The sequence below is a fragment of the Columba livia genome, chromosome 6 (genome assembly GCF_036013475.1).
Source record: "Columba livia isolate bColLiv1 breed racing homer chromosome 6, bColLiv1.pat.W.v2, whole genome shotgun sequence".
Lineage (NCBI taxonomy): Eukaryota > Metazoa > Chordata > Aves > Columbiformes > Columbidae > Columba > Columba livia.
This window is the reverse complement of record NC_088607.1, coordinates 2,953,591-2,980,542: the sequence shown is the minus strand read 5'-3', so window position 1 is coordinate 2,980,542 and position 26,952 is coordinate 2,953,591. Positions and strand designations below refer to the sequence as shown.

At 41.4% G+C, this 26,952-nt stretch overlaps 1 protein-coding gene across 2 annotated transcripts in view; it reads left to right on the top strand.

Annotated features, from left to right (window-relative positions):
* The window catches only part of DOCK1 (dedicator of cytokinesis 1), a 278,334-nt gene that overhangs the window by 167,942 nt on the left and 83,440 nt on the right, over positions 1-26,952 (top strand). For both annotated transcript variants that reach the window (XM_065066732.1, XM_065066731.1), the window contains exon 29: positions 163-257. In XM_065066732.1, coding sequence (XP_064922804.1) covers positions 163-257 — 95 coding nt within the window. The remainder of the gene's footprint in view (positions 1-162; positions 258-26,952) is intronic.

Below are 26,952 nucleotides of genomic sequence, written 5' to 3'. Positions count from 1 at the left end.
TATGCCTTGGTAGAATTTGTGTGTGTCATATGAATAATGACTTTTTTATGAAGCGGAACAGTAAGACACCTTTTGAGTCGAGTCATTAATAACTGACACTATCACTTGGACTTTTCTGATCCAGAAGAGCGGTCTTTCCCAAATATTTTCTCTTCTTTTTAGGATTTTCTGATGGAAACATTCATCATGTTCAAGAATCTCATCGGGAAGAACGTCTATCCCTTCGACTGGGTTATAATGAACATGATGCAGAATAAGTGAGTAGAGAGGAAAAAAGCACCGTAGCTTTCTGAGCCGGCTGCTTCGGGTTTGATCTGAAACAACAGTGTTGCTTGGAAACAGTAAAACACAATGCAGCAGCCAGGGTGGCTTTGGGTTTGTTTCATTTTTGCCTTCTCTGAGACAAATAATTATGTCTAAATTGGCTTTGGGGGTTGCAGGGCAGTGGTTTAGTGGCCTGTTTTGGGGTTCTTGGAGCCCACCACAAATTAAGGCCGGCATCGTTCTGAGAAGCGAGCTCTTGGAACAGACTGCAGAGGCAGGAGTGCATATCTTGTAATAATATAATGTATTCCTTTGGGGATAAATGATATGTTTTGCATGTTACCTCAAAAACTAGTGATTATCATACGCTGACATGGAGCTGTATGTTCTGGGGTATTTTCGGTGCTATTAACAAGAAAGAATTGAAAGGGCATTTTAAACCCAGATTCCATCAGCCTGGTAATAAAGAAACAAGCTGCAAATGGTTTTGATCCCCATTTTTTTACTCAATAATTGCAGCATTGTCATTATTTAGCATGCCTTTGTGCAATATTTTATGTTTGTGACATTTATTAAGTATGTCAAATGCTTTTATGTCTACTATGATGAAAGTATAAGGAAAAACCATTTTATTTACTAGTTGCCTGGAGAAATCTCTTCTGTCCTTACTGGTAGCTACCACGGCTATAAAGTCGTCAGTGTTTGCTTGGATAAAATCCTGAACCGCAGTTCCTGCTGTCATTATAAAAATGCGCCATAACTTTAATCTTGGCTTCTGAAGTCTCCTTAACCGCCTAATAAAATCCATTCGTAATATATATGAGTTAGGAGATCCAGACGGCTTCGGTACCCCACTTGCTTATGGCTGCACATTTGTGGCTTGCAAAGCACCTGCTGTTTGTTTTTAAGTGAAGAACCCTTTGAGATCAGCTGATGATGAACATTGAAAGCCCATTGGGTTCAGGTTTTTTTAATTAATTTGAAAGTGGTTTTGGTTCAAGGACTCCACCTGTCTCGAGCATCGTGTTGCAGGTGCTTTGGAAGCCCTCCTGGCGTATGGTACCTGTGTCCTTTCCATTGGGAGAACAACCTCTGTGCTTCATGGAATATCTTAAGAGATCAAAATCTGAGTGGGCAGGTCTGTGTTTGGACACTAATAATGCCAATTAACCAATGTGGCAATTACTGCTGTGCAAATGATATTCCGATGATGCTTTTTCCAGATGTGCAGACGATGGGTATTCCTCATACTGCCTTCACGATATTGCCAAATGACATCTCAGCGTTCATTTGACCCCCATTTTATTTTCTTAACTGTGAATTTATGGTCATAGAAATGGAAGAGCAAAAGTGCAGAAAGCGCCTTTCCCTCCCCGCCGTTTTCTCCTTAAAGCACAAAGGTATTTTTACCAGGCAGTTCATTACTTGGGAAATGTGGAGTAACACAAAGTGTCACACAGTTAGGGAACGGGCTTTGATTTTCTGATCCTTAAAAATAGTCTTGTCTTTCTCCCCGAGCTGAACATCAAGTCCTGAAGAAGCAGGAACGGGATGTGTTGTTAAGATCTTTGATTCTTACCGAATAACCTCGGTACTCGCAGAATATTGGAGTATTATTTAAAGTTAAAAACAAAAATGTTTTTCACGTCTCTCTGGTGTTGATGAGGATCTGCAGAAGTGCTGAAGGGGCTTGTTCATGTCTAATTTACAAGTTCATTTTCATTACACCAGCTCGTTTGTAAATGCTGCTGAATTGATTTGAGTGCTTTTCATTTTGCCTGTTGAAGCTAATGGGGTTTCCAAAACCAGAAAGCTGCACTGTAAAATACCTTTTTGTCCATCTGGTCCATTTATTTTCACCCCTATAAACTTTTATTGAAGAAAACTTTTAAAGCTACCACGTCCTCTCAATACAAATGACTGGGCACATGCCGTTTTGTGTCCCTCGTTGGAAGCACTTCTGCAGATCCAGTATTTCTGTGGCATAGGCCAAATTGAGCGAGCTGATTTTTAACTAGTTCCAGATAGTTAATAGTGGATTAAAATATCCTCACTAAAATAGCAATGTAGCTGTGGGAGAAGAGGGGAAATGGAGAAACGCATGTGTATGCATTGCAGGGAGTATTAAAAGTTCATACTCCACTTTGCACTTCACTAGTAGGCTTCCTATATACATAAATATAAGCACACTCAGTAATCAGAGGAATTACTCCTGCTCTGTGTACTTCGCACACATTTTTGGTATAGAGCATCAAAACTTGGGGCTTTGTCTCTTTCCCGTCCCCGCAGCGTTGCTGCGTTACCACCGACCGTGCTGAAACGAGCTCAAAAATCCTCATATCTAATGAGATAATTGGTGCTTTTTTTGCTCTTAGATGTGCCACTTAATACCCTATTTACTGACTTCTCTAATTTAATTAAACGTAGTGTCTACTGTGTCAGCAAAGCAAGTTGTTAATTAAGAGTCCAGGGTTTTGAGTGTTACTGATTTTGTGTAATTCTTTGGTTTGCCACCAACATTTTCAGGGCAACGTTGGTTTGCTGATCAGACGTGGAAAGACACGGTGGTCGCGGCGTAGGTTCATTGCAACCCAAGTTGTCAGAAGGATAAATGAAAAGAATATTCAAGCTGATACTGTGGCCTTTCCTTTCACTCTCAAATTCTGCTCCAAATCGGCTGCTGTTTTACAGTAAATAACAATATCCAAGCAGCGGAGGTGGAAAACAACATTGATGCGGGATCACAGAGATGAATAACAGACCATAGTGTGTTACGATTGGAACAGCTACTTCTAGAGGAAGAGCAGGAGACGGTGTTTAAACCAAAAAGCTGAATGCCCAACAGGCCAATACTTCAAGGGGTGGTTGATTGAAAAGAATAGGCAAATAGTTTTAAATATTTAAGTCTTCATCCATATAGCCTTGAAATGGCCGTTGCGTTTGGGTAAATCTAAAGAAAAGAGAAGACAGAGGGGCAGAAAGGGAGGAAATGGTCTTCGGGTACTGAAAGTCTTGATGCAGAGCAGATGGGTGTGCATTGAATTGCATAAGAATTCAATTTATAAATAGTGTTCAAGTTCAAGGCTGGGGAAGATACTTTGGCAGTGAACCGCGGTGGGTTGCTCGGGGTGTTGTGAAGAGGTATTTAAAAAGGGCTTAACAAGCATCCCTGAAGATGCTGGTTATAATTTAGGGAGAAGGGGGATGGAGCAAATGATCTCTGGAGGCTCCTCTCGCTCTGTGCGGGACGGTGGACACAGGGTGGACTTGGTCACTCGGTGCTGTTTCTCCATGTTGCACCACGTTAGGGTTGTGTCTGCTTCAGATTTAAGTAGCTTTTCATCCATTGGGTTGTTTTTTAACAGGAGTTTTTAAGCCGGGTAAACCCCTGGCAAGTGGTTATTAAACGTATTCGTGAGCACATTGCCTACAAATAAGGATGAGCTGAGGCAACGTTAGAAGAAGATCCTACCTGTAGTTTTAAATTTTCCTGTTGGGAATTGTTCATAATTCTGTTTAAGATACTCGGGCACCTTTAAATTACATCTGCCATAAGGTTTACATGTGTACATATTTTCAGGAAGAGTTATTCCTATTAAGATAAAGGCATAATATCAGTGGATGTTTTTAAAAAGGGGTTTTATCAGCTGTGATGACAGCTGCTTTGTGGCGATCCACCACATGCTTGATAGTGAAATTTAGGCCTGATAGTATTTCTGTCACGCAGGTCTCTGCGATAAACGCCAGTAGCTGTATTTAATAGTTGGAAATAGGAGGTTTTCCTGTGTTTTAGGATAGAGACGGAGGCAGATTCTTCATTCCAGGCTTCTCCTGCAGGAAAACACGCTCAAAGAGTTTTAAATGGAGAAGGAGTTTTTAGAAAGAAAAGCAGGGATTTTGTATTGCTTACATTTTTCCCTTCTAAGTCATGTTTGGAAATGATTCAGAAATGGTTTAGAAATTGTTTTTAACTTTTGTCATAAGCTGACAAGCTAAACTCAGGTTCCTCTTAAGCACGTAACTGGGAACATGAAAACAGTTCCTCTCTGCGTTTTTGTAAATGAAAATAATTTCGTCTTTGGTCTTACTTTTGGCATTTGAGACAATCTCTTCCTTTGGTAGACCTTATGATATATTAATTTGTAGCTACTACTTTCATCTGCGGCTGTTCCAGTGGAAGCCGAGCTGCCTGTGAAAAATGAATTTGATGTTTTCTGTTCTATTTTTTTGTGTTTAATGTCCGCATTTACATAAAATACCTGGTTATTTTGCCTTTTGAAGTCACAGAAGAAGGGGATGAGATGCTTCTCGGTGAGAAGAAGGTTTCTTGTGCCTGTGTAATTTGTATTCTCTTGCCTTGTGGAAGGGATCTGGCGGGGTTACGTGCTCACACCAGAGCTGCGCTGGCTTTGCAGGTGCGTTCCCTCCTGAAAATCCAGAATATCGCTGATATTTCTGTGTGAAAAAACAAAACCAACCTTGCAAAAAGGGCTAAAAGGACCGGGGAGATGCGCCTGGTAAACATGCACCTTTTTGCTGTTGCCGGAGCGTTTATTTTTGGAGCTCCCAGGGCGATGTAGGCTGTTGTGCTCCCTGGTTGTCATAGCAGTACCTGTCAGATCTATACGGCGCTCGCAGAATTAACTTCAGCGATGTACGCACCGATCCATCAATAGTGTGCAAACGTTATGAGCTGGAGCAAGTTTTGCGTAACCGTGAACCTTAAAATGTACCACAGGCTTCGGTTGCCTGAGAGTTATTCCTACTGACAAGCAACCCAAAGCCAAAGTAAAATTGGGTTTTAGCTTATTGAAATTTTGCTTAATTGCCATGGGCTTTATACGGGCGCAGAGAAACAAAACCAAAATGTTTTTTAATAAATGTATGAAAATAGGCTCTTTGTACTTACATAACGGACAAGTCAAGTCGCATCTGTCAAATTAGGTGCAAGCGCAAAAGGTTGTATTTATAATCCATCCCAAGCTGGTGATGGGTGGAGATGTGGTTTTCACAACAGGGAGAACGGTCCCGAAGGATGGCAAAGGTTCTGGATTGAAACCTGCAGAAAATGCAGGAACACAAAGCAGTTTTACAGACAATCAAGTAATATTGGAGATAGGGGGTAGAAGCACAAAAACCTTTCATTTTCCTAAAGCCCTCCGTATGACAATGTTCAAGCCTGTATTAATATATTCAAAGAGGTTATTAGTAGACGTAACTTGAAAGCTGTCATATACAATTGGGGCACTGTTCATTACAATATTTACTCAATTTATATTGTTATGGAATACAGTAATGGTTTTACATTTCCAAATATGATCTTTTGGTGAAGAAGTGTTTGAAATGCACCTATATTTTTAGGAGGAGAAGGGATGTGTTGTTTCAAGAAGAGTCTGAACAGTAGGAAAAGCTTTGATTAAAAGGGATTGGCGCTGTTTTTCCTGACTATTCATACATTTTCTATAGGACTCTGTGCTTACTTATTTAGACAGTTTAGGAGCCCAGACATGTGGCTTGAACCGCAAAGTATTTTTATTTACAATAGATTGAAATAAGACTTTGAACGGGAATAATTCTGTTTAGTGCCAAATATTTCTCTTTATAGAAAAAAATCTCCCACTATCTGCCATGTATAGGTTGAGGATAAACATTTTCAAAGCATGTAAGTTTCTTAGGATCCAGTTTTCAAAATTAACTCATGCCAGAAATTTGGTCTTCAAATAAAATAGATGAACGCACGCTGATAAATTCTATAAAGTTACAATTTCTGTACGTGGAGGTATTTTTTTTTTTGCTGTCCGTAAAACCTGGTTGCATAATGTAGTGACCTTTTCAGTAAAGACCTTGCAGGATTTTCAGTTTAGTACCGTACCTGTCAAATTAACTGGACCCAGTTGTAAAATGATTGTACTTGGCTATGTTTAAAATAACACGGGGGTTTTGTTCTCAATGGAAAGGCTGCGATTCCTTGAAGGAATATCCTTCAGAAATATCCTTCAGCGGGTGCTTTTCCCGTGGTGATTTCTGTAGTGGGAGGAAGGGATGCAGCAAGTTATTTTATCCCAGACATTAGGAGTTAGAAATGTTCTTAGCATAGGTTTCCATCATTAATATATAGTCTATAGAGTGCTGGTGAATGGGGCTGCATCCAGCTGGCGGCCAGTCACTAGTGGTGTCCCCAAGGGGTCAATGTTGGGTCCAGTCCTGTTTAACATCTTTATTGATGATTTAGATGAGGGGATTGAGACCATCATCAGCAAATTTGCTGATGACACCAAGCTGGGAGGGAGTGTCGACCTGCTGGAAGGCAGGAGGGCTCTGCAGAGGGATCTGGATAGACTGGAAAAATGGGCTGATTCCAATGGGATGAAGTTCAATAAGGCCAAATGCCAGGTGCTGCACTTTGGTCACAACAACCCCCTGCAGCGCTCCAGGCTGGGCACAGAGTGGCTGGAGAGCAGTCAGACAGAAAGGGACCTGGGGGTACTAATGGACAGGAAGCTCAACATGAGCCAACAGTGTGCCCAGGTGGCCAAGAAGGCCAATGGTGTCCTGTCCTGTATCCAAACCAGCGTGGTCAGCAGGACAAGGGCAGTGATCCTTCCCCTGTGCTCTGCATTGGGGAGGCCACACCTGGAGTATTGTGTTCAGTTCTGGACCCCTCAGCTCAGGAAAGACATTGAAGTGCTGGAGCGGGTCCAGAGAAGAGCAACACGACTGGGGAAGGGACTTGAACACAAGACCTATGAGGAGAGGCTGAGGGAGCTGGGGTTGTTTAGTCTGGAGAAGAGGAGGCTTAGAGGTGAGCTCAGCACTCTCTAGAACTACCTGAAGGGCAGTTCTAGCCAGGTGGGGATTGGGCTCTTCTCCCAGGCAGTCGGCAATAGGACAAGGGGACATGGGCTTAAACTCTGCCAGGGGAAATTTAGGCTGGAGATTAGAAAGAAATTCTCTGTAGAGAGAGTGGTCAGGCATTGGAATGGCTGCCCAGGGAGGTGCTGGACTCACCGGCCCTGGAGGTTTTGAAACTGAGACTGGACATGGCACTTAGTGCCATGATCTAGTCAATGGACTGGAGTTGGACCAAGGGTTGGACTGTTTGATCTCTGAGATCTTTTCCAACCCAGTTGATTCTGTGATTATGGATTTTGTGTGTTTGGAGATACACGTATGTTTTTTGGTGAAGGTGTGGGAAGTTTGCTTGGGCTGGGTGATTGTGACTTTGCTTATTCTGTCTTTTATTGTTGTGTTTCCCTTGATAGACCTATTTTTCTGTCCTTAAAGCGTAGCTGGGATTTGCTCTCCTCCTGGGAATGGAGATCTCTGCATCGTGCCGTCTATAAAATCAGGGGAAGGCTCCTGCAGATGTATTTTATCCTAAAGCACAAGGGAGATCTTTGTGTTTAATTTCGTTGGGGAAAGAATGAGCCTTATTCAGTACTCGCTTCAAAAATATCACCGTGGAGCATTAGGCTAATATGCACACCCTCATTGTTCAGCAGCAGTTAACGTCTTCTCAAAATATTTCTGATATATTCCTTGACACTTCAACCTTTTATTTGCCACAAGAAAATTACAGTGGCTTTAAAGAGAAGAATTGCATGTTAGGGAACATCTCTTCCTGAACTAGAAAGAAACACATAGGGATAAAATGATCCCAACTGCTGGTGTTCTGGAGTTCAAGTTTTATATATGAAAGGGAAAAAAAGTGAACTAAGGTTTCATAGAGATTTTGTTCTTCTTCTGTTACAAGGCCTTGCTATTTTAGGCAAGTTTTAAGTAGCAAGGCTGTCCTAAGGGTTAGACCTGGCAACGTTCCTGTTTGCTAACGGGTTGTCCTCCTTTGAATGGTGGCAGATTTAATCCCTTCAAGACATTTTGGATGCTACATGTATCTTATGACACTTGAGGACTGTTAATTTAGCATAATGCTTCATCCAGCAGACTTTTCATGTTACTTCTGTTGTATTTGCATCCCTGGTATTTCATGGGGCTTCACTGGAAGGGGTAGCGACTAAACCAAGAGTTTGCCCTGCTAGTCATCTTCCTTGATGTATTTTACTAACTCTTAACTATTTGTTGTACAAACAGGTAATTGAGAGGCACCTCACAGCCTGTTTTATTGCAGAAGCGGCTCAGAAATGTGATGTTTTGAAAGAAAAGTAGGGCATATATGCTACATGCAACTGAGCAAACGTAGCAGCTTGGCTCAATGGTTACAAAAAATCAGGCAAGAAAACATCCCAAATAGGTTTTTTCTTCCTCACTTTGTGGAATCATCATCCACGCTATGCTGTGGATGTCTGGTTTGTTTTGTTTTTAACAAGATACTAATAAAGCCGACTAATTATTTTGGATACATGCACTTTATTTCCTCCCAACTCGTATCTATAAAGTGTTAAGAACTCCTGGGTTTAAAATATTGATTTGAAAGAAAGCTGCAAGAGGTTATTACACTGCGTGTCATGATAATTCCATGGCGAGAGTCTAACTGAGATCTGAAGAAGCATTGCCAAATTAATTTCAAATGGAAAATAATGATTTGGATATTATTTTCCCTCCTAGAGTCTAAACCTATGTTGACAAGGAAATACTTCGTGATGATTGTACTCATGAGTGTATTATACCAACCAATAGATTCATTAGTTTGATTTTTATGATATGTTTTGGTTATCAGATGGTGCAGTTCAAGACAAATTCAATATATTCTGCACTGAGTTATGGATAATAATATGTTGTCACGTATTTTTGTCTGGTTTGTGCGTTAATTGTTTTGGAAGTAGCAGAAAGCCTTAGCAGGTTACATTTAGTTCAGATAGATCCTTTAGTGGAAGATTTCCTTCAATTTACAGTTTTCTGATTCTAAATTTTCTAATTATAACTGAAAAAAAACCCCTAACTGTAATTTTAAATTGTATTTCATAATTCTGAATGCTCTTTCTCTCTTTCGCTGTCTGAACCCACTGAGAAGACCCTGGTGTGTAGATATTCAAAGTTTAGCTGTATATAAGGTTGAGGGAGGTCGGATCACAAGCATTTGAATTCACATTATTGTGCCAGTGTGGGTGTTCGGGATGAAGCTGCGTATGAATATTTGCTTTCTCATTTCATGGCTCCTTTGGGACCGTGCTCCTTACAGCTTTATTTCGCTTTGCTTGTTTCCTCGCATTCCGTTTTGGTGCCAGATCAATATCTTTCCCTGCAGCACCAAATTTCCTGGGACCGCCCAGAACTGGACCCAAAACTCCAGATGTGGCCTCCCCAGGTCAGAGTAGAGAGGAAGGAACAACCTCCCTCCACCTGCTGGTCACACTTTTCCTAATGCACCCCAGGTACCATTGGCCTCTTGGCCACAGGGCACATTGTAGACTCATGGTCACCCTGTTGTCCACCAGAACTCGCAGGCCCTTCTCTGCAGAGCTGCCTTGCAGCAGGTCAGCCCCAACCTGTGCTGGTGCCAGGGTTGTTCCTCCCCAGGTGCAGGACCCTGCACTTGCCCCGTTGAACTTCATCAGGTTCATCTCTGCCCGGTCCAGCCTGTCCAGCCTCTGCTGTGTCAGCCCTTCCTCCCAGTTTGGGACCATCACCAAACTCAGTCTCTCCATGCAGATCATTGATGAGCAGGTTGAACAAGGACTGGACCCTGTACTGACCCCTGGGGAACTGCGTGGCCTTGTGATGTATGCAACATGTACACGAGGACATCCAAACCCACCCGAATGTGCTTTTCCACCTATTAATTGAAATTATTGCTTGAAATTCTAGTGCCCCAACAGGCAGCCTGTGCTCTGGGGCCTGGATCCATCCAGCCTGCATCTTGAAACAACGGCACCAAGTACTGGTCACATCACGTACCCAGATGTGAAATTGCTTCTATTTTTTTGGCACAAAATGTATGGCGTGAGCAAGAATGTGGAAATACTTGTTTCTTATAAAAGCAGCAGCATGAAGCAGGTAATTAAATGAAGCTGAAGGTGTTAAATCAAAAAGCATGTTATCAGGACTCCATTTTTCCTAACAGTAAAAGCTGGTGGCACGTGATGTCTATTTTTACCATGGAAGGTGTAGCAATTTTCACTTAAAATCGTTACTTTTCCATGTCAGCTTAATTTGAGTTAAAACTACTGCACATATAAAAATACCTAGTGAGTGAAGGGTGTGCTGCTGTTTCACACTTGAGTTTTATTAATCTTTTCCTCTTTCAACATTCTAAAAACCCCAATATTTCAGTCTTTAGAAGTAAACAAAAAGTACTTATTTGTATATTATAAATGGGAGTTCAGGCTTAAATGCTGCTCTTGGCTGTCACTCTGTACTGAAGATTTCTGTAGTTCGCTTTGAAACTGCATCGTAAATTCTATGGCTTTGACCATCAATTAGTGACTTCATTATTCTCAGCACTCAGGGGTGGGAGAGAAAATGGCCTTTTGGCTGAAAAAGCCTTTTATTTACTTTTCCAGTAAAATCGATTGCTCTGCACTGTAACTCTCCTATATTTTTTTTTTAATAAGAATTGCAAACAATATCAGAGCTACAGAAATTCATGCCCCTTTTCCTTGGAAAAACCCCGTTTCAGGTAAGCAGGAGGTTTTGGTTTCCCAAGGGATCCCTTTAGGAAAGGGGAGCAGGGTCAGACCCTTGGTCCTTTCATCCTGCTGAGGTAGGAGTTTCTTCTGGGATAAATATATAATATTGCAAAGGAAAAGAAAGTTGGGTGCGTGGTTGTCTCCTTACGTATCAACAAACACGGCAGGAAATACCGTAATTCCTGTTGGTTCGCTTTCCATAGTCACATCAGTGTCTGTAACATTCCCAGGTTCATCCTTCATTCCTGACCAGTGAGGCTGTGCAGGTCCAGCTGTAGAGAACACGTCAGGTTATCAGACTTCAGGAATTGCTAAAGGTTGATCATTTTTTTGTTGGAGAAACAGGTGATCCTATGTTAACAGAAAACCTGAAAAATTACCTTTATGGCATTTCTTATTTCTTCATGCTGGAATTTTCCTTATGAGAAATCAAGTATTCAGTAATCACTGGTTTTCTTCCTCTCTGTGTTAGAAAAACGAGTAAGATGTAGAAGATGACGGTTGGTGGTTTTCTGATATCTTACTTACAAAGATATACAAACAGGTACATTTCTGGGATGAACTTTAGTTGCATTATTTGTCAGTGAGATTTTAAAAGGCGACATGATACTCTGATGCATTTGCAAGTATTGGCTTTACCTCCCATGTTGTTGTCTCATGTTCTTCTTGCTGGACCGTTTTGCATCTTTTGAGCCAGCAACCATGTTTCATTTTAAAAAATCAAGGTAAAATTGCCAGCTGTCAAAACCAAACACGTTTTATGTAAGTTCTTCTTGATCACTAAATACTTCTTCATTAGTCAAACTATTTTTTACAACATGCTTCTTCCACAACCGCTTCAGTCATGTTTTCTGGAGGAAAACTTTTCTTAAGGAAACTATTTCCATCTTTGAGATACATTCCATAGTTATTACTGGACTAATATATTGATATTGGGTTGCACTATCCCCTTTTGTTTAGTTTTCCTGGTCTACATAAACCTGTAGTTTTCAGTGCGTTTGACAGCATCTAAGGGTTTTATTTTTTAAGAATTATTCCCCATCTTTTCCAGTTTGTCCAAGCAGTTCTACTGCAGGAGTGCCAAGAAGCAAATGTACTTTGTCAGGTGAATACTGATCAAGAGGTGTAGAGAGGGATCATTGCGTTTTCGCTCCTTGCCAAATTCAGTGCTGGAGTCCCTTAGTGTAGCAATAAAGTTATACAAATGTGTGCCGAGTTTGGCTTTCCTTCAAATGACACTTCTACGTGTGCCGACCAAACCCTCAGAGCTCATTTTTCACCCTCTCTGTGTTTTGATACATGCAGACTGCGACAAAGGGAGCAGGAGAAAATGTTCTTGGCTCTGTTGGAATTTCTCTTCAAGGCTGAGGACTCTATTTCTCAATCCATTTCTTCCTCCCTCCTCTCAATTTACTCTTTTTTCCTCTAGTGTATGGTCTCAAAAAGAACAAGAAGAATCCACCACTCTTGTAAACTCTTGTTTTTGATGAAGAAGGTGAAAATCCCACTCATTTGGTGCTGAAGTGACAGAAAACACAGTTTATAGTGAGTGTGAATCTACGAACAAGTGTTAAGTATAAAACCTGAGGGACTTGTGAGATGATCAACAACTAGTCAAGGGTAATACAGGTTTTTTTAAAATCCTCTGTTATTATCACAGTATCACAGTATGTTTGGGATTGGAAGGGACCTCAAAAGATCATCCAGTGCAATCCCCCTGCTGGAGCAGGAACGCCCAGATGAGGTCGCACAGGAACATGTCCAGGTGGGTTTTGAATGTCTCCAGAGAAGGAGACTCCACAACCTCCCTGGGCAGCCTGGGCCAGGCTCTGGCACCCTCACTGAGAAGAAGTTTCTTCTCAAATTTAAGTGGAACCTCTTGTGTTCCAGCTTGATCCCATTACCCCTTGTCCTATCATTGTTTGCCACCGAGAAGAGCCTGGCTCCATCCTCGTGGCACTCGTCCTTTATAGGTTTATAAACATTAATAAGGTCGCCCCTCAGTCTCCTCTTCTCCAAACTAAAGAGCCCCAGCTCCCTCAGCCTTTCTTCATAAGGGAGATGCTCCACTCCCTTAATCATCTTCGTTGCCCTACGCTGGACCCTCTCCAGCAGTTCCCTGTCCTTCTGGAACTGGCCTTATAAAAGGCCATTACACTCTTGACATCCATACTAGGTGATACGTAGCATCAACCGGTGCTTGTCAAATAGTCCTGAAAACAGTTGTCTTAATTAAATTAGACCGACTTTTTACAGCTTCTTCTATTTCAGTTTCTGCCACGACAACTGGCAACAAGAAATGAGGAATTTATGAAGAAATCATGAAAAATGTATGCTGCCATGTGTGATTTATTCGTCCAACATACAAAATGTATTTTCAATCCCAGCATCAGAGCTGCTAATCAGAAATTTGAAAATAGACTAAAACTGTTGATCCTTTCATATGAATATGCAGAGCGCACACTGGATTCCCATCCATACTGTGCTGTGGATTTAAATCACAACGAAGCTTTAGACATTCAGCACTTTGAACTTTTCTAAGAGTGTGTTTCACTGATAGGCAGGATGTCAAACTAATTATTTATGTTAGAAACAACTCATGGAATAAAAGTACTTAGGAGAAAAGTAGAGTATTGCCAAGGTAAAACTTAAACCAAATCCTTCCATGTTACGTCTTCAAAAATAAAAACCGGAACCCTAACCCAAAACTCAAGTGTATCCCTGAAAATAAAATCATAAAATTGTTTTAGAGATTTTAAGTTTTTAGTGAGGGGTTTCTGGTTATTGTCTTCACAAAGCAGAACGTGGTGTGTGGATGTCTGAGTTCACAGGGAAAGTAATAGCATTTCGCTCAGGCTCATTTCAGTTAAACTGTTGCCTTGATTTCATTTTTAACTTGTGATATCGGTAGTATGAATTGCTAATTTATTTGTTCTGAAAATTAGGAGGGTGGAAAATTACCTACTGAAGCCAATGGGCAAAAATGCTGTTGCATGGGGCGTTTTTTTCCGTAGTTCCCCTGACACCGACTCTTCCATTTTGTGCGTAACCCGGATTTGATTTAAGTTTGTAAACTTCCCCTGTGCAGTACATAGGGTTTGGAATCAAAGCATGCTGTTCTCTCTCCTGTAAAATATCTAATCCCTTTTACTTAGGTGTTTCTCTTCAAGCTGTTCTCTTGTTCTGACGTGGGAACCCAACCTGTACAAGCGTGATAGATGAAACACAGCAGTTGCCTTGGTTCTCCGTGGTGACGGTGATAGTTGTGTTACAGCTGGTAGACAGAAAGGGGTTGTATTAATCCACACTGGAGCAGGTTTTGGGCAGAGACGTAGGTGTGGGTGAGCAGCATGGATGATCACGAGAATTGATCTGTAGATCTATAAAACCTGCCTTTCCAGTCTGTCTGACCGGTGAGCAATGTCTTGCAGAAAGCCCGTGGTGCATTATAGTGATATACCACAATTAACCTCAGATAGCCGCCTTATGATGAGATGAAATTTGGTGGTATATGCTGTTTTTCCAGGTTTTTCATGTGGCTGTGAGCATGCCAGACCTTCACTGTGGGCCACGGGCAGAAAGGACGAGTGACATCCACTCCAGGAGTTATCACCAAATCCCTTCCAGCTGTGTTATTAAATGAAACTGCAGTGATACGCAACCAGCTGGGTTTAGTTTGTTTGGTTTTTCTTCCTTCTCCCAAGTGCTATTTATTAATAATTGAATTCTCTCCACGCAGGGAATGACCCTGTTGGGATGGTGAGTGCTGTAAGACGTATTGCAGAGCCGTGCTGAGTTGGGAATGCCGCAGGATCTACCAGCAGCTTTAGGCTGAGCAGGAGCAATCCTGAAAAGCCTCTTCTGTCATAAAAAAAGGGAGATTTACGTGTTTTGATTTTCTTATGCTTAGGGAGAAAATCACCACGTAAGGGTTTTATTTTGTGTTACTCTCTGCCGTTGCTTCACTAAATTCGAAACATTAATTAGGAAGTTTGGTGTGACAGATCGTTGGGCTGACGACGCACCAACAGCAGATGGGGTTCCTAGGGCTGACACCGTCACGTCAGTGATTTATTTGTCAGGAATACCGTACGTTGTTTTCCATTTTCTATAAATATTAGCCTAAAATGTGCTAATGACCTTTTTCAATAGCAGTTAATTATGGTACCTGGTTTATTATGGTAAAGCATTTTTTAATGTCAGGTTAGAAGTCACATTTCAATACTTTCAATCTTCCATTCACAATCCACTTACTTAACTGAGTATTTGATTTAAAGGTACTTTTGGCTTGAATACAATTCAAAGATACTTTCGGATCGAATACCATTAACTTAAAATATTTCTTGAGATAATTACAACATAAATATCAATGGCAAACAGGCCCAATTTAATCTTATGTGCAAGTGTATACGTATACTGTTGTTCTTACATTTTAATCTGAGAAATCGTATTTTAGGGTTGTTACCCGAACAATTGGGCATTGTGGGTAGATTAAACTTTACCAACTTGTTCAGCTCCTTTTTGCTGAAGGATTGTCATTGTCAAAGATGCTTTGTTCGCCATAAAGTACGATTTATACTGATGGTTTTATATCGCAACAATAATATTAATTTGAATTGTTCTTGTAAGAATCTCAGAGCATCTGGGGAGGATCATCTGCATTGTGTTGACCTTACAGATGTTCCAATTGATTCACAGGGGAATTAAGTAATTTGCCTGTGCCCATGCAGTGAACAACCAGCAGTGAAGAATATCAAATCATAGATTATTTTCATGTGAAATGTTCTGCTCCATTGCGATAGCTAGTACATATTCCCTATGAATATTAACCTGTAATTTTAGTTGAGATAGCACAGTTCACATCTGGAGCATGTAAGATGAGCTTCCACAGCAGAGATGGCAACACCTACTTTACAGCCTCGTTCAGCTTTAAACTTAGAATGTAAAGCTTTTAACATGGGTTATAGAGCCAAGGATAATAAACATCAGCCTCATCAAAACTTTCTGTAAAACTGTTACTACTTGTAATTGAGATAGATGCACTTTGACGGATCAGAGCTGAGTAATGATTGCGATGTTAGCACGTGTATTTAATTCACCTTTCTCATCTAAAAAGGTGGATCAGGCAACATATATTGCATTATCAAATCATCCCGAGAATTGGAGTGTGCTGCATGTAAAGCTTCAGTTCTAATAATACTGTGCCAAATTAGCAGGAGAGAATAGATGCTGAGTTAATAATCCTGTTTTGCTCTTAGTTTATAATGGATTTGTTGATAGGAAACAACTTTCCTATCTGTTCACATCATAATAATTTGATAACCCATTTGTATTATTTAAACTGCATATTTTGTAAATGCTGAAGCGAAGTAATTTGTAACAGAAGCAGTATGTAGGAGCAGCTTTCCTAAAGTGTTTTTTAAATTGCTTTGCTTGCAGCTACAGAGTTTACCATGAAGAACAATTTCTCATTCTGAAATTTCCAAGCCACAGGAGCGGTCACACAGCTGAGAAAGGGACAGGCTGATGATTAAAGACAGTTTAATGCCCCGCTTGTTGGGGAACAGAGTGCTGCAGACCTTACTGGGCTAGCAGAACATATCACTGCAGTCTCCTAATGTCCTAAATCAGGAAACTGATTTATCACCTATTAGGTCTTATTAGATCCTATTCAGAGGGAAAAATGAACTGCTGTAGCTGGATGGCAGAAAATTAATTTGAAATAAATGTTATATAGTCGGGCTTCTTCAGTTCTTTTATCCAAGTCAACCTCTGTGGCTGGAAAGCGGATTTTCCAGGGTCAATACAGTTTCTTGCATCGAGGTGTAGTGTGTGTGTGCAAAGGAGTGCAAGAATGGTGTAAAACTCTCTATTTGAGACAGGTGGAGCTCTGATGTGATTACTTCCCACATTTGCAATTTAGATTTTTGTAAAAAGCACTTTGTGTGCCATACCATGCACTCCTTGCACGTCTCCTTTGGTGCCAGCAGCGGCGCAGGGCAGGTGGAAGGTGGTGGGTATCACATCGTCCGGGGAAGGGTTTCATTTCTTGTGATGGCACGTCATCCTCAGGAGAAGTTGCAGGAAGCCACTGTAGATATTTTCGCACAGTTTTAGATTCTTAGGAGTTTAAATCTGTTGTTTAAAATGGGTTGCTTGTATGATCACCCAGTCCAACCCCCCTGCTAGCGCAGGGTCACCAGAGCAGATCACACAGGATCATGTCCAGGTTTGAATGTCTCAGAGCAGGGGACACCACAACCTGTCTGGCACCCTCAAGGTAAAGAAATCTCAATTTCCTTACTGTTTTTAAAACTATGCGTAGAAACGTGGGTCGATAACAACACGCTTGGTAGCAGCGGAGCGCATTGTCTGGAGCTAGCAGCTTCAGCTGCAGATCATGCAGGAGGGATGATCTTTTCTTCTTCGCACCCCACCCTCCCTTCAGCTTCACCTTTTATTGCTGTTATTTTTTATTTAGATAAAGTTTTCTTCAAATTGAATGCAAGAGCTGTCGCTCAAGTACAAAAATATTAATATGGTTGCAAAGCACCAGTGATGTGCAGGGCTACCCCGCTGTGTTTGCACACCTCATTGGGAAGATGTTATTATTATTCTTTGTTATCCCATCCGAGGAGCCACATATAGACTAATAGTTGCCTGGCTTTGAAATCTGTCGAACCAAACCAACTGTTGGATCTTCCTTGGACCTGGGGGTGCTGGGGACAGCAGGGTGACCATGAGCCAGCACTGGGCCCTTGTGGCCAGGAAGCCAATGGTACCTGGGGTGGGTTAGAAGGGGGTGGTCAGTAGGTCAGAGAGGTTCTCCTGCCCCTCTGCTCTGCCCTGGGGAGACCACACCTGGAATATTGTGTCCAGCTGTGGCCCCTCAGTTCCAGCAGGACAGGGAACTGCTGGAGAGAGCCCAGCACAGCCACCAAGATGCTGAAGGGAGTGGAGCATCTCCCGTGTGAGGAAAGGCTGAGGGAGCTGGGGCTCTGGAGCTGGACAAGAGGAGACTGAGGGGGGACTCATTCCTGGGGATCAATACGGAAAGGGGGAGTGTCAGGAGGATGGAGCCAGGCTCTTCTGGTGACAACCAGTGACAGGACAAGGGGCAATGGGTACAAACTGGAACACAAGAGGTTCCACTTAAATTTGACAAGAAACTTGTTCCTGGTGAGGGTGGCAGAGCCTGGCCCAGGCTGCCCAGGGGGGTTGTGGAGTCTCCTTCTGTGCAGACATTCCAACCCGCCTGGACACCTTCCTGTGTAACCTCATCTGGGTGTTCCTGCTCCATGGGGGGATTGACCTGGATGAGCTTTCCAGGTCCCTCCAACCCCTGACATCCTGTGATTCCCTGGGAGCCCCACGGGAGTGAAGGGTCCACCAGCAGCGTCCTGCCAGCACCCACACACTTCTCAGCACAGGTCCACCGGTATTTTTACCATATCGAGGGTTTTCACACGTGTGTGCCGCTGCTCCCACTGCCGAGTTGAGTAATGATGTCTGGATACACGAGCAGTGACGAGTCTATTGACTGCTCTTTATATAAAAGGAGAAAATATTGAATTCAGTAGGGAGGAGGCAGGGAAGCAGAGGTTTGCTTCTCACCCTGATCTATCATATTCTTTTGGGTGGTGAGACTTCTTAAAGAATAAGAAAATGAGGTTTCTGTTATTCTCAGAGGGTGCAGCTGAGATTGCCTTGGCAGTTCCAGATGAATGAATGAAGTTGTATTTATGAGCACCAAACAAAAGATAAAGTACTCATACCTCGTTTTTCCTTCGTACATCATCATACCAGCATTTTCCTATGCTAAGATTAGCATCAGCCGTACTGGATTTTGTGATTCACAGGTTTCACCTGTGGGCACGTTGCCTTTATCGAGCAGGAAAGTCAAAACCCGGACTTTCACGGCATACGGGGCAGGTCTTTTAAATGGAAGGTCGTTTGCTTCTCAGTAGCATCTTCTGATGTACAAAATGCGATCGGTAAGCAAGGTTTGATCTTTCAAAGAAATTCAACACCTTGTTAGTTCCAGATCAGCCACTCGCCCTCTCTTGCTGGGACCTTTTACTGTGCCTATACAACGGAACTTAAAAAAATCTATATTTACCATAGTTTTAAACTTCTTAGCAGAAGTTAGTTTATACAGCCACGATCACCCAGTAATTACAATTTGTCGCAGACTAATATTTACTTTTTTGACTAATTTAAAACCCATTCATTATACTACATACAAATTAAGAGCACGGTGTTGTGTTGCTCTCCGAATGCATAATTGCAATTAAGATACTCCCTGCAGAAACAGTAAATGTAGGGTTAATTTGGACCATGAGTTGTTTTATTCTGCTGGGTTTTTTTTTCGTTTGTTTCTCTGCAATTAAATTATCCTACTGTGGCACAGAGAAAATAACACTTATTTGTATCTGGGCTGTAATGTGGTATTTTTAATGGAAGTGTCTTTAATGAGACAAGTTGTTGACTAACGGCGGATTGGTTGTGTTTGCTCGTTCCACGAGAGGCTCTGAATGGCTTGTCTGGCCCCCATTGTGAGCGAGGAGCTTTACTGCAGCAAATCAGGTAATTTCTGATGGAAATCTCAGCACTTGAAGAGTTGGAATCACAGGAGGTCCCTCCAGAAGTTTGTGCTTCTCCCTTTTTAGCCCCATTTGGCTCTTAAACATTTCACAGAATCACAGAATGGACTGGGTTGGAAAAGACCTCAGAGATCAAACAGTCCAACCCTTGGTCCAACTCCAGTCCATTCACTAGATCATGGCACTAAGTGCCATGTCCAATCTCAGTTTAAAAACCTCCAGGGCAGGTGAGTCCAGCACCTCCCTGGGCAGCCATTCCAATGCCTGACCACTCTCTCTGTAAAGAATTTCTTTCTAATATCCAGCCTAAATTTCCCCTGGCAGAGTTTAAGCCCATGGCCCCTTGTCCTATTGCTGACTGCCTGGGAGAAGAGACCAATCCCCACCTGGCTAGAACTGCCCTTCAGGTAGTTCTGGAGAGTGCTGAGCTCACCTCTAAGCCTCCTCTTCTCCAGACTAAACAAGCCCAGCTCCCTCAGCCTCTCCCCATAGGGCTTGTGTTCAAGTCCCTTCCCCAGTCTTGTTGCTCTTCTCTGGACCCGCTCCAGCACTTCAATGATGCCTTTGGAATAAAAAGTATATAATTTTTTCTTGAGTTCCAAATTCAAGTGAATGTAACATAAATGAGTGTGTTCCCCAGTATTGAACAACATTTGAGTGGTATCATCATCTAATGTGCTCCTACATATTGAATTAAATCAATTTGCAAGACTCATCTGCTCCTTTATGTGCTACGTGCGGGCTGTAGGAAGTGTCAGTTTTTCAAGCAAGTATAAAGTGAGGATTCTGCTGTTGCACTATGTCAGATGAAATATTAAGGTAGATATAGCTAAAAATATATATATAATAACCCTTTCACTGTTTTCCCCCTGTAAAATTTAAATTACCCAACCTAAAGAGCAAGGGGGGAGGCTATTCTACCCAGTAAAGCTAGAGAAAAAGGAAAATAGTCTTAAAATATTGGGAAAAAAAATCTTTATTTCAGTGTTCAGGAAAAAAAATTGAATTTATTTTTGCTACATTTTATAAAATACTTACGTGTTTTCTTTTAGAATACTGTTTCCTACTGAATACCTGGGAGAACTGAGAGCTAAAATAGCACACACATTCCGTTTTAACAGCCCCTAATTCTTCAGCAGTGATCCTCAAATCTCTTTGCCTTATCAATGCGATCAAAACCAAACCCTTTCTGCAGGTTGTGTCGATGCTGCAACGCTACAGCTTTTGATTGAAACCACTGTAAATTAGATCACATTTTAATATGCCGCTTGCAGCCACTTTTCGCACCTTTTGGATATCAGTGATCACCGTCTGCGTATTGCTGACGTTAAAGCTGAAATTACGTAGAATCTGAGCAATGTGTGTGTGCTGTCCCGCTTTTAATTAGTCTGCTAGTATATGGAAAAAGCCCAGAAAACTCTGCTTTTTACCTTATATAAACCTTTGACAAATCCTCTGGTTGTTCAGCGTTGGCCTCTGTAGCTTCGTGCTCGTGCCAGACTTGCCGTAGTGTCTGCTGCAGATGGGCTGGAAAATGCTGGCAAGCCTTATTTAATGTATTTTATATTATAAATATATAATAAGGTGTTATTTAAGATATTACCTATTTAAGGTATTATTGAATACAGTGTCTCCATACCTTCCAGCTATGTTCAGCTTCTGCTCAACATTTTCCTTCCAGCGATTGTGTTAATGGTTTCCCTTAAAACTTCCATTGTCAGACTCTACCTTCCAAAACAGAATTTTATACGGAAATTTTGGAAAATACGATAGAAGTAACATAATGCAAGAAAAAGAAAAGACAAGTGCTTGGAGCTCTGGGTAGCTGAGGATGTTTCTGAATTAGAAACTTGTATTCCTACAGGAAAGAATAAACTTAAAATCCTTAAAGTCTTTGAAGGCTTTTATGGTTTCCCATGAAAAGAAAGACCCGATCGTATGAACACGCTGGTAACATTTCAGTTGCAAAGTAGTGGACTCTGTCATATGTAAAATTATACTGTATAAGATTAGGACAGTTTAGATGTTAGTATATATACAACGATTTGTTGAAAACAAATCAACATGAATATTTTGTTTGCTTGGTTTTTTCTGGGTGGGAAAACCTCTTTGCATTGGGGCTACTCTGGATTTTTCCCCACTTAGTTTTTACTGCCCATATGAGCCCATACAATAATTAGAGTCTGCTCATGGAGGAGCTGCTGGATTTCAGTGCCATTGGCCTGATAAATTATCCGTCTAGAGATCGCCAGAATGTGGAATTCAGGCCAGAGGAGAACGTACAAGGAGCATAAATGATGCAGAAACGTTATGTAGGCCTTTTGCCCAACTATAATTTGACCCAGTCCAGGAAAATGGGTCAAGTGACATTGATTTTTGTCGAGTGGCTTGTCCAAAATGCTGTTTTTCTTGCTAGACCTGCCTTAGTGTTGGGGATGCACTCATTGCTGTGTCCACATTAAAGTGAGCTTTCCTGTGTCTCTGCCTTTGCAAAGGTGAGGGCTCAACACCTGGCAGTACTTTTAGGTTATTACGCTGTCTTACAAACTCAGCTGTCGGACATAACATTTCAGTCATATGGTGTCCTAAGAAAAGGGTTTCCAAGCTACTCTATATATTTCAAAAGCCAAATAGTTTCCAATACACCTTCCTGTGTAACCTCATCTGGGTGTTCCTGCTCCATGGGGGGATTGCACTGGATGAGCTTTCCAGGGCCCTTCCAGCCCCTCACATTCTGGGATTCTGTTTATCATCCTCATCTATCACCAAAAAATCACATTTTAACCTCTTCCCAAGGAGTCACATCTTGTTTGTGTTTGTAGGGGAGGTGGATCGCAATTTTGTGGAAGTTCGGCTCTTCTGGACAGTATCTCTGTGATTCTTGGTGGTTGGACAATAAAAGTAATGGTGAGGCATAGGAATAAAAGCCACATTTTTTCAGCTCTGTGGAAACTTTCTGCCATCACAATGAACTTCTGGGTGATGGACAAAGAGAAGGGGCCTCCAGCAAATGGAGTTGCTAAGCACACCTGATTTATGAGCCCAGCAGCACTGAAGAGGTGTTAAACTAACCTTTGGACACCTTCTTCATCTGCAGATTATTTTCTTTTTCCTCATTAGTATTCTATGATGGACTTTGATGAAATAATTAAATACCCACAGAAAAAACTAAGATTATTTTTTAAGCAACATTGTGACATTTGTTAAGCCAGTTGCAACTGTCTTAACAATTGATTCTAAGATTGATCAAAATGCCAAAGAATTTGAAATGTAGGCAATTGAGTCTATTGATTTATCCATAATTACTTAAAGTGGCCTTGATCTGTATTCGTATCTTGGTATCCAAGGAGATGGGTAAGTTGGGTTGGTGCTGTCAGAGGAAAATGAGAGAGGTTTTCCTGCTTAAAACTGTGAGACACTGTCAAGTACTTGAAAACTTTTGGCCAAATCAAATCAGAACTTACATGATTTGCAGGAGAATTTACCCGTGATGTCCTTTTGCATACCACCCATGAGTTGCCTTTTTAAAAAGAATTATTTATATTTCCAGGCCAATGCTGCTTTAAAAAGCAATGCAGTAGGGAAAAACACCTTCCACTTAATTGATTTTTTACTACTGCAAAAACCAGCTGAATTCCCACGTGAGCTTGAGTCAGAATAAGGACTAAGAGACTCCACTCTTGCGTTGTTCATGGTCTGAAGGCATCTTGTGTGAAGGGGCTGTGAGAAAAGCCGTTGTCCTGGGTTTGGAAGGGCTGAGCTGGATTCAGCGTGTTTGCTCACCAAGGATAAGGTGATGAGACCTGTACCATAGCAAAGACTGTTTGCATTTTATTGAGCAGCGCATGGTAATGAAAACTGCTTGTTTAGCAGCTAACCTGGTTGTAGAGATTTCTTCCAGCAGTGCTACAACAAATTATGTTTGTTTAAAATTACAAGATCTGTTGCAAGTTTTTGCCAACTACCATAATATCAACAGTCTCTTTGAAATCAGTAAGTCTTCTTCCTTTAGAATATTAACTTTTGGGTTAGAGGAACACTAAGGCTGTCTGCTTGCAATATGTGCTACTTTCCCGGTATTGTAGCTTTAGCTAAAAACTCCTAAATTAAATTGTCTTCCAGCATTTTCATTGGAAAACACTACCTCCAAACTTCTATTACTTTGTCATAAAATTCTCCAGGTGGTGAAATTTAGTACATAAGATTTTTATCCATGGCTGGAGTTACTTCTTAGAAGAAATTTCAGGAGACGAAGTGCTTTTGAAGAGTATGGGAGTCTTCTTTCCTGTGCTCTGAAAATCATCATGAAGCCACAGAATGGACTTCAGAGGAGTGATCGAGAAATGAGGAGAGTGGGAGTAGTGGGACCCTGCCCCAGGTTGTCCAAGGGAGTCTCCATCCTTGGAAATACCCAAAGCTTTTTGAATATTGTCAGGAATATTATCATTTGAGCAGACTGTAAATCCAGGCCTTTTGAAAGAATATTTATTTCTCTGAACATTTTTCTTGTGATTGCCCAGTGCTGTAACACCCCTGCCTGTCTATTCCAACAGCGTTGTCCCATCAATTTTATTTTAAGGTACTTTTGCAGTACTGCAAAGGTGGTTTGTAAAATAATCCCTCGTGCCTGCTATTCGGTGTCTATAATTTCTACACAGACCACAAGCTTGTCCTTCAGAACTTGCAGTTGTTTTCCATTCATCTGTCCCCGTTGTTTTAGAGGACACAGAGCACAGAATATAAATTAGGGAAGAGTTGCCAGTGATTATAGATAATATCCTAAAACCGTTTCTGAAATATTTATTAGAAAATAGGTTAATAAAGTGACGTGGTGCACCTGTGGCAGCGTGAAGCATCATTATGAGAAGATGATGCTAATCTAAGTATTTAGTAGCAAGTCTTCACTGGGATTACTCCGTGCTATTATCATGGTCAGCCTGGGAATTGTAATTCAGAAGAACACAAATGGTCAAGGTTTGTGTTTCCTTTCGTTTGTTTGTTTGGTGGTTTTTTATTTGATTGTTTGGGGGTTTTTTTGGTGTTCAGTTTGGAAACCTTCATTTGGGCTGGGCAGTTGTCAGGTCTGCAGGTGCGAAGATGCGTGAACAATAATAAGATCATCAGAAAAGAGATAATTTGGAAAGGGAGAAAATTGAGGGGAGATGCAAGGAAGACAAACACCTTCATACTCACTCGTTTTCACAGAATCACAGAATCGACTGGGTTGGAAAAGACCTCAGAGATCATCGAGTCCAACCCTTGGTCCAACTCCAGTCCATTGACTAGATCATGGCACTAAGTGCCATGTCCAATCTCAGTTTAAAAACCTCCAAGGCCGGTGAGTCCAGCACCTCCCTGGGCAGCTGTTCCAATGCCTGACCACTCTCTCTGCAAAGAATTGCTTTCTAATTTCCAGCCTAAATTTCCCCTGGTAGAGTTTAAGCCCATGGCCCCTTGTCCTATTGCTAACTGTTTTGATGATTTTGACTCGTACAAAATACACATGTGAGGTCACTACCTATTCTCTGTGTTCCAGGATTAAAATAATTGGACAATCACTGTACCATGTGCAATGTCAATAGAGAAATGGTTATAGGAGTGTATTAAAGTACAAGCTTTAATTCGTATGTAAGTAAAAAGTTTTTTGAAACTTAACTGTGAATGTTGAAAAGGAAATTGAAGGTGTTTGAAGTGATTGCTGTTGAAAATAAGCCTTTGCTATTCATGCTTTAGTGAGCGTTAAACTCAGGGTTGGGTTTTGCCTTGGGATTTCAAGGTCTAGGTCTGTTGTTTCCTACGCGGTCTGACAAGATAAGAGTAAGTCTGTCTCACATCTGCACACTACATTTGTCTCCCAGAGAAGCAAAAGCTCCAGCATGGGAAGCCTGATGATGTGCAGGAAGGCTGATCAGCTGTAATAAAGCATTCATTATCCTTCCATCTAAATTAACTGAGATGACATAGTAATAGTGCCTTTCAGAACCTCACTCCGAGTCCCCTCTCTTCTATTGAATTATCAGCTAAACCTAAATTATTTTAAGATGTATCTGTGTAGTGTTGTTTAGATAATTATTCTGTCATTAGGGAAGCCATTTGTTCGTTCTTTCATTCTTCTTTTTTGATGTTTGCTTAAGGAAAAACACTGGGGAGTACATTTGTAGCTCGTATTGTTTCATATTTTCTTGTCATAAGGATTTTGCCTAAGTGCTTATAGTGCAAATCCAAATTCCTGGGTAACAGAGATAACTAAATAATGTGCAAAACGGAATATACTGTAAGAATGTTTGTACTTTTGGAATATATCTCTCTGGATTGTTTCTCCAGAAAAGTCTTTTTGCAGAGGCATTTGATTTGCGTGTGTGAGTTACCTGGTGAGAAGTGTGTTGCAGCACCCTTGGCTCCTTTAGCTTTTGCAAACACTTCCCAACGATGTGAGAAGCTGAGTGAAAGAAATTGGAGCACAGAATATTTTTAAATCAGGGCACTTGACTAATTATAAGAGAGAATGGTGGAAAAAAACCTGACTGTACCTGAGAAAGAGAAAAAAAAATGAGTTCTTTGGCACAGTTACACTTATAAATTGAATCCCATTGTCTCCTCTTCATTTATTATTGCCATTTGAAGTCTGGACTCGATACATGAACAACCTCCTGGAATCAGTGCGGTTGTTTGCAGGAAAAAGGAGCCTCTCTGCAAAGATAAAACTACAGAATGAAACCATTAATTTTTGCAGTGTTCGGTGGGACGGTTTCTAAGTATGCACCCACAGACCAATTAACCTCCTGTGGGCCTATTGCAAGCCATTAGTAATCAATAACAGTAAAAGTACCCAGAAGTCAGTAGTTGCAATTGAAGTTCATGGCTTGAATCAGCAGTGTATTAATTGATTTATTGACTCTGGATTGAGAGCCATAAATGGGGAGAAATTACTGAAGAAATCAGTACTAATCTGTCCTTCTGCCCGAGGCCAGACAAGGTGAGCGATGCCCGACTGGATCACGGGTGTTTGCTTAACCTCATTTTTGGTTTGGGGTTTTATTTTGAGAATTTCTGCTCCCGCTTGCCTGTCCTTAGCGTCACACGGTATTTTCTAGTGTCGAACCCGTACTGTGGTTTTCTGTATCTCCTTCTCTTACGAATTTTTGTGCCGGATTTTTGTGTCCCCCTCTGGTGAATGATATTGCAGCTGTGGCCTTGCCAGGGCCAAGCAGATAAGAAGAGCTTATGGAGCACTTGATACAGGCGTCTTATCAGGAAATACATGAAGAGGGATAAAATATCAAGCCAACCTGATGGTGGTGTAGGGCCTCACTGCAGTGGAAGCTGTCTAAATACAGAATAAGAGGACAGTCCCGACTTCAAGGGATCTCTTCAACAGAAGAGACAACAAAAAACTGCTGATGCATTTGAGAGCCGTCCCCAGCTCCCCTCATCCCCAGGGACTCAGCACACGTCAACCTTGCCGTTAATTTTGTTATTTGGTAGATACTCGTGCCCTT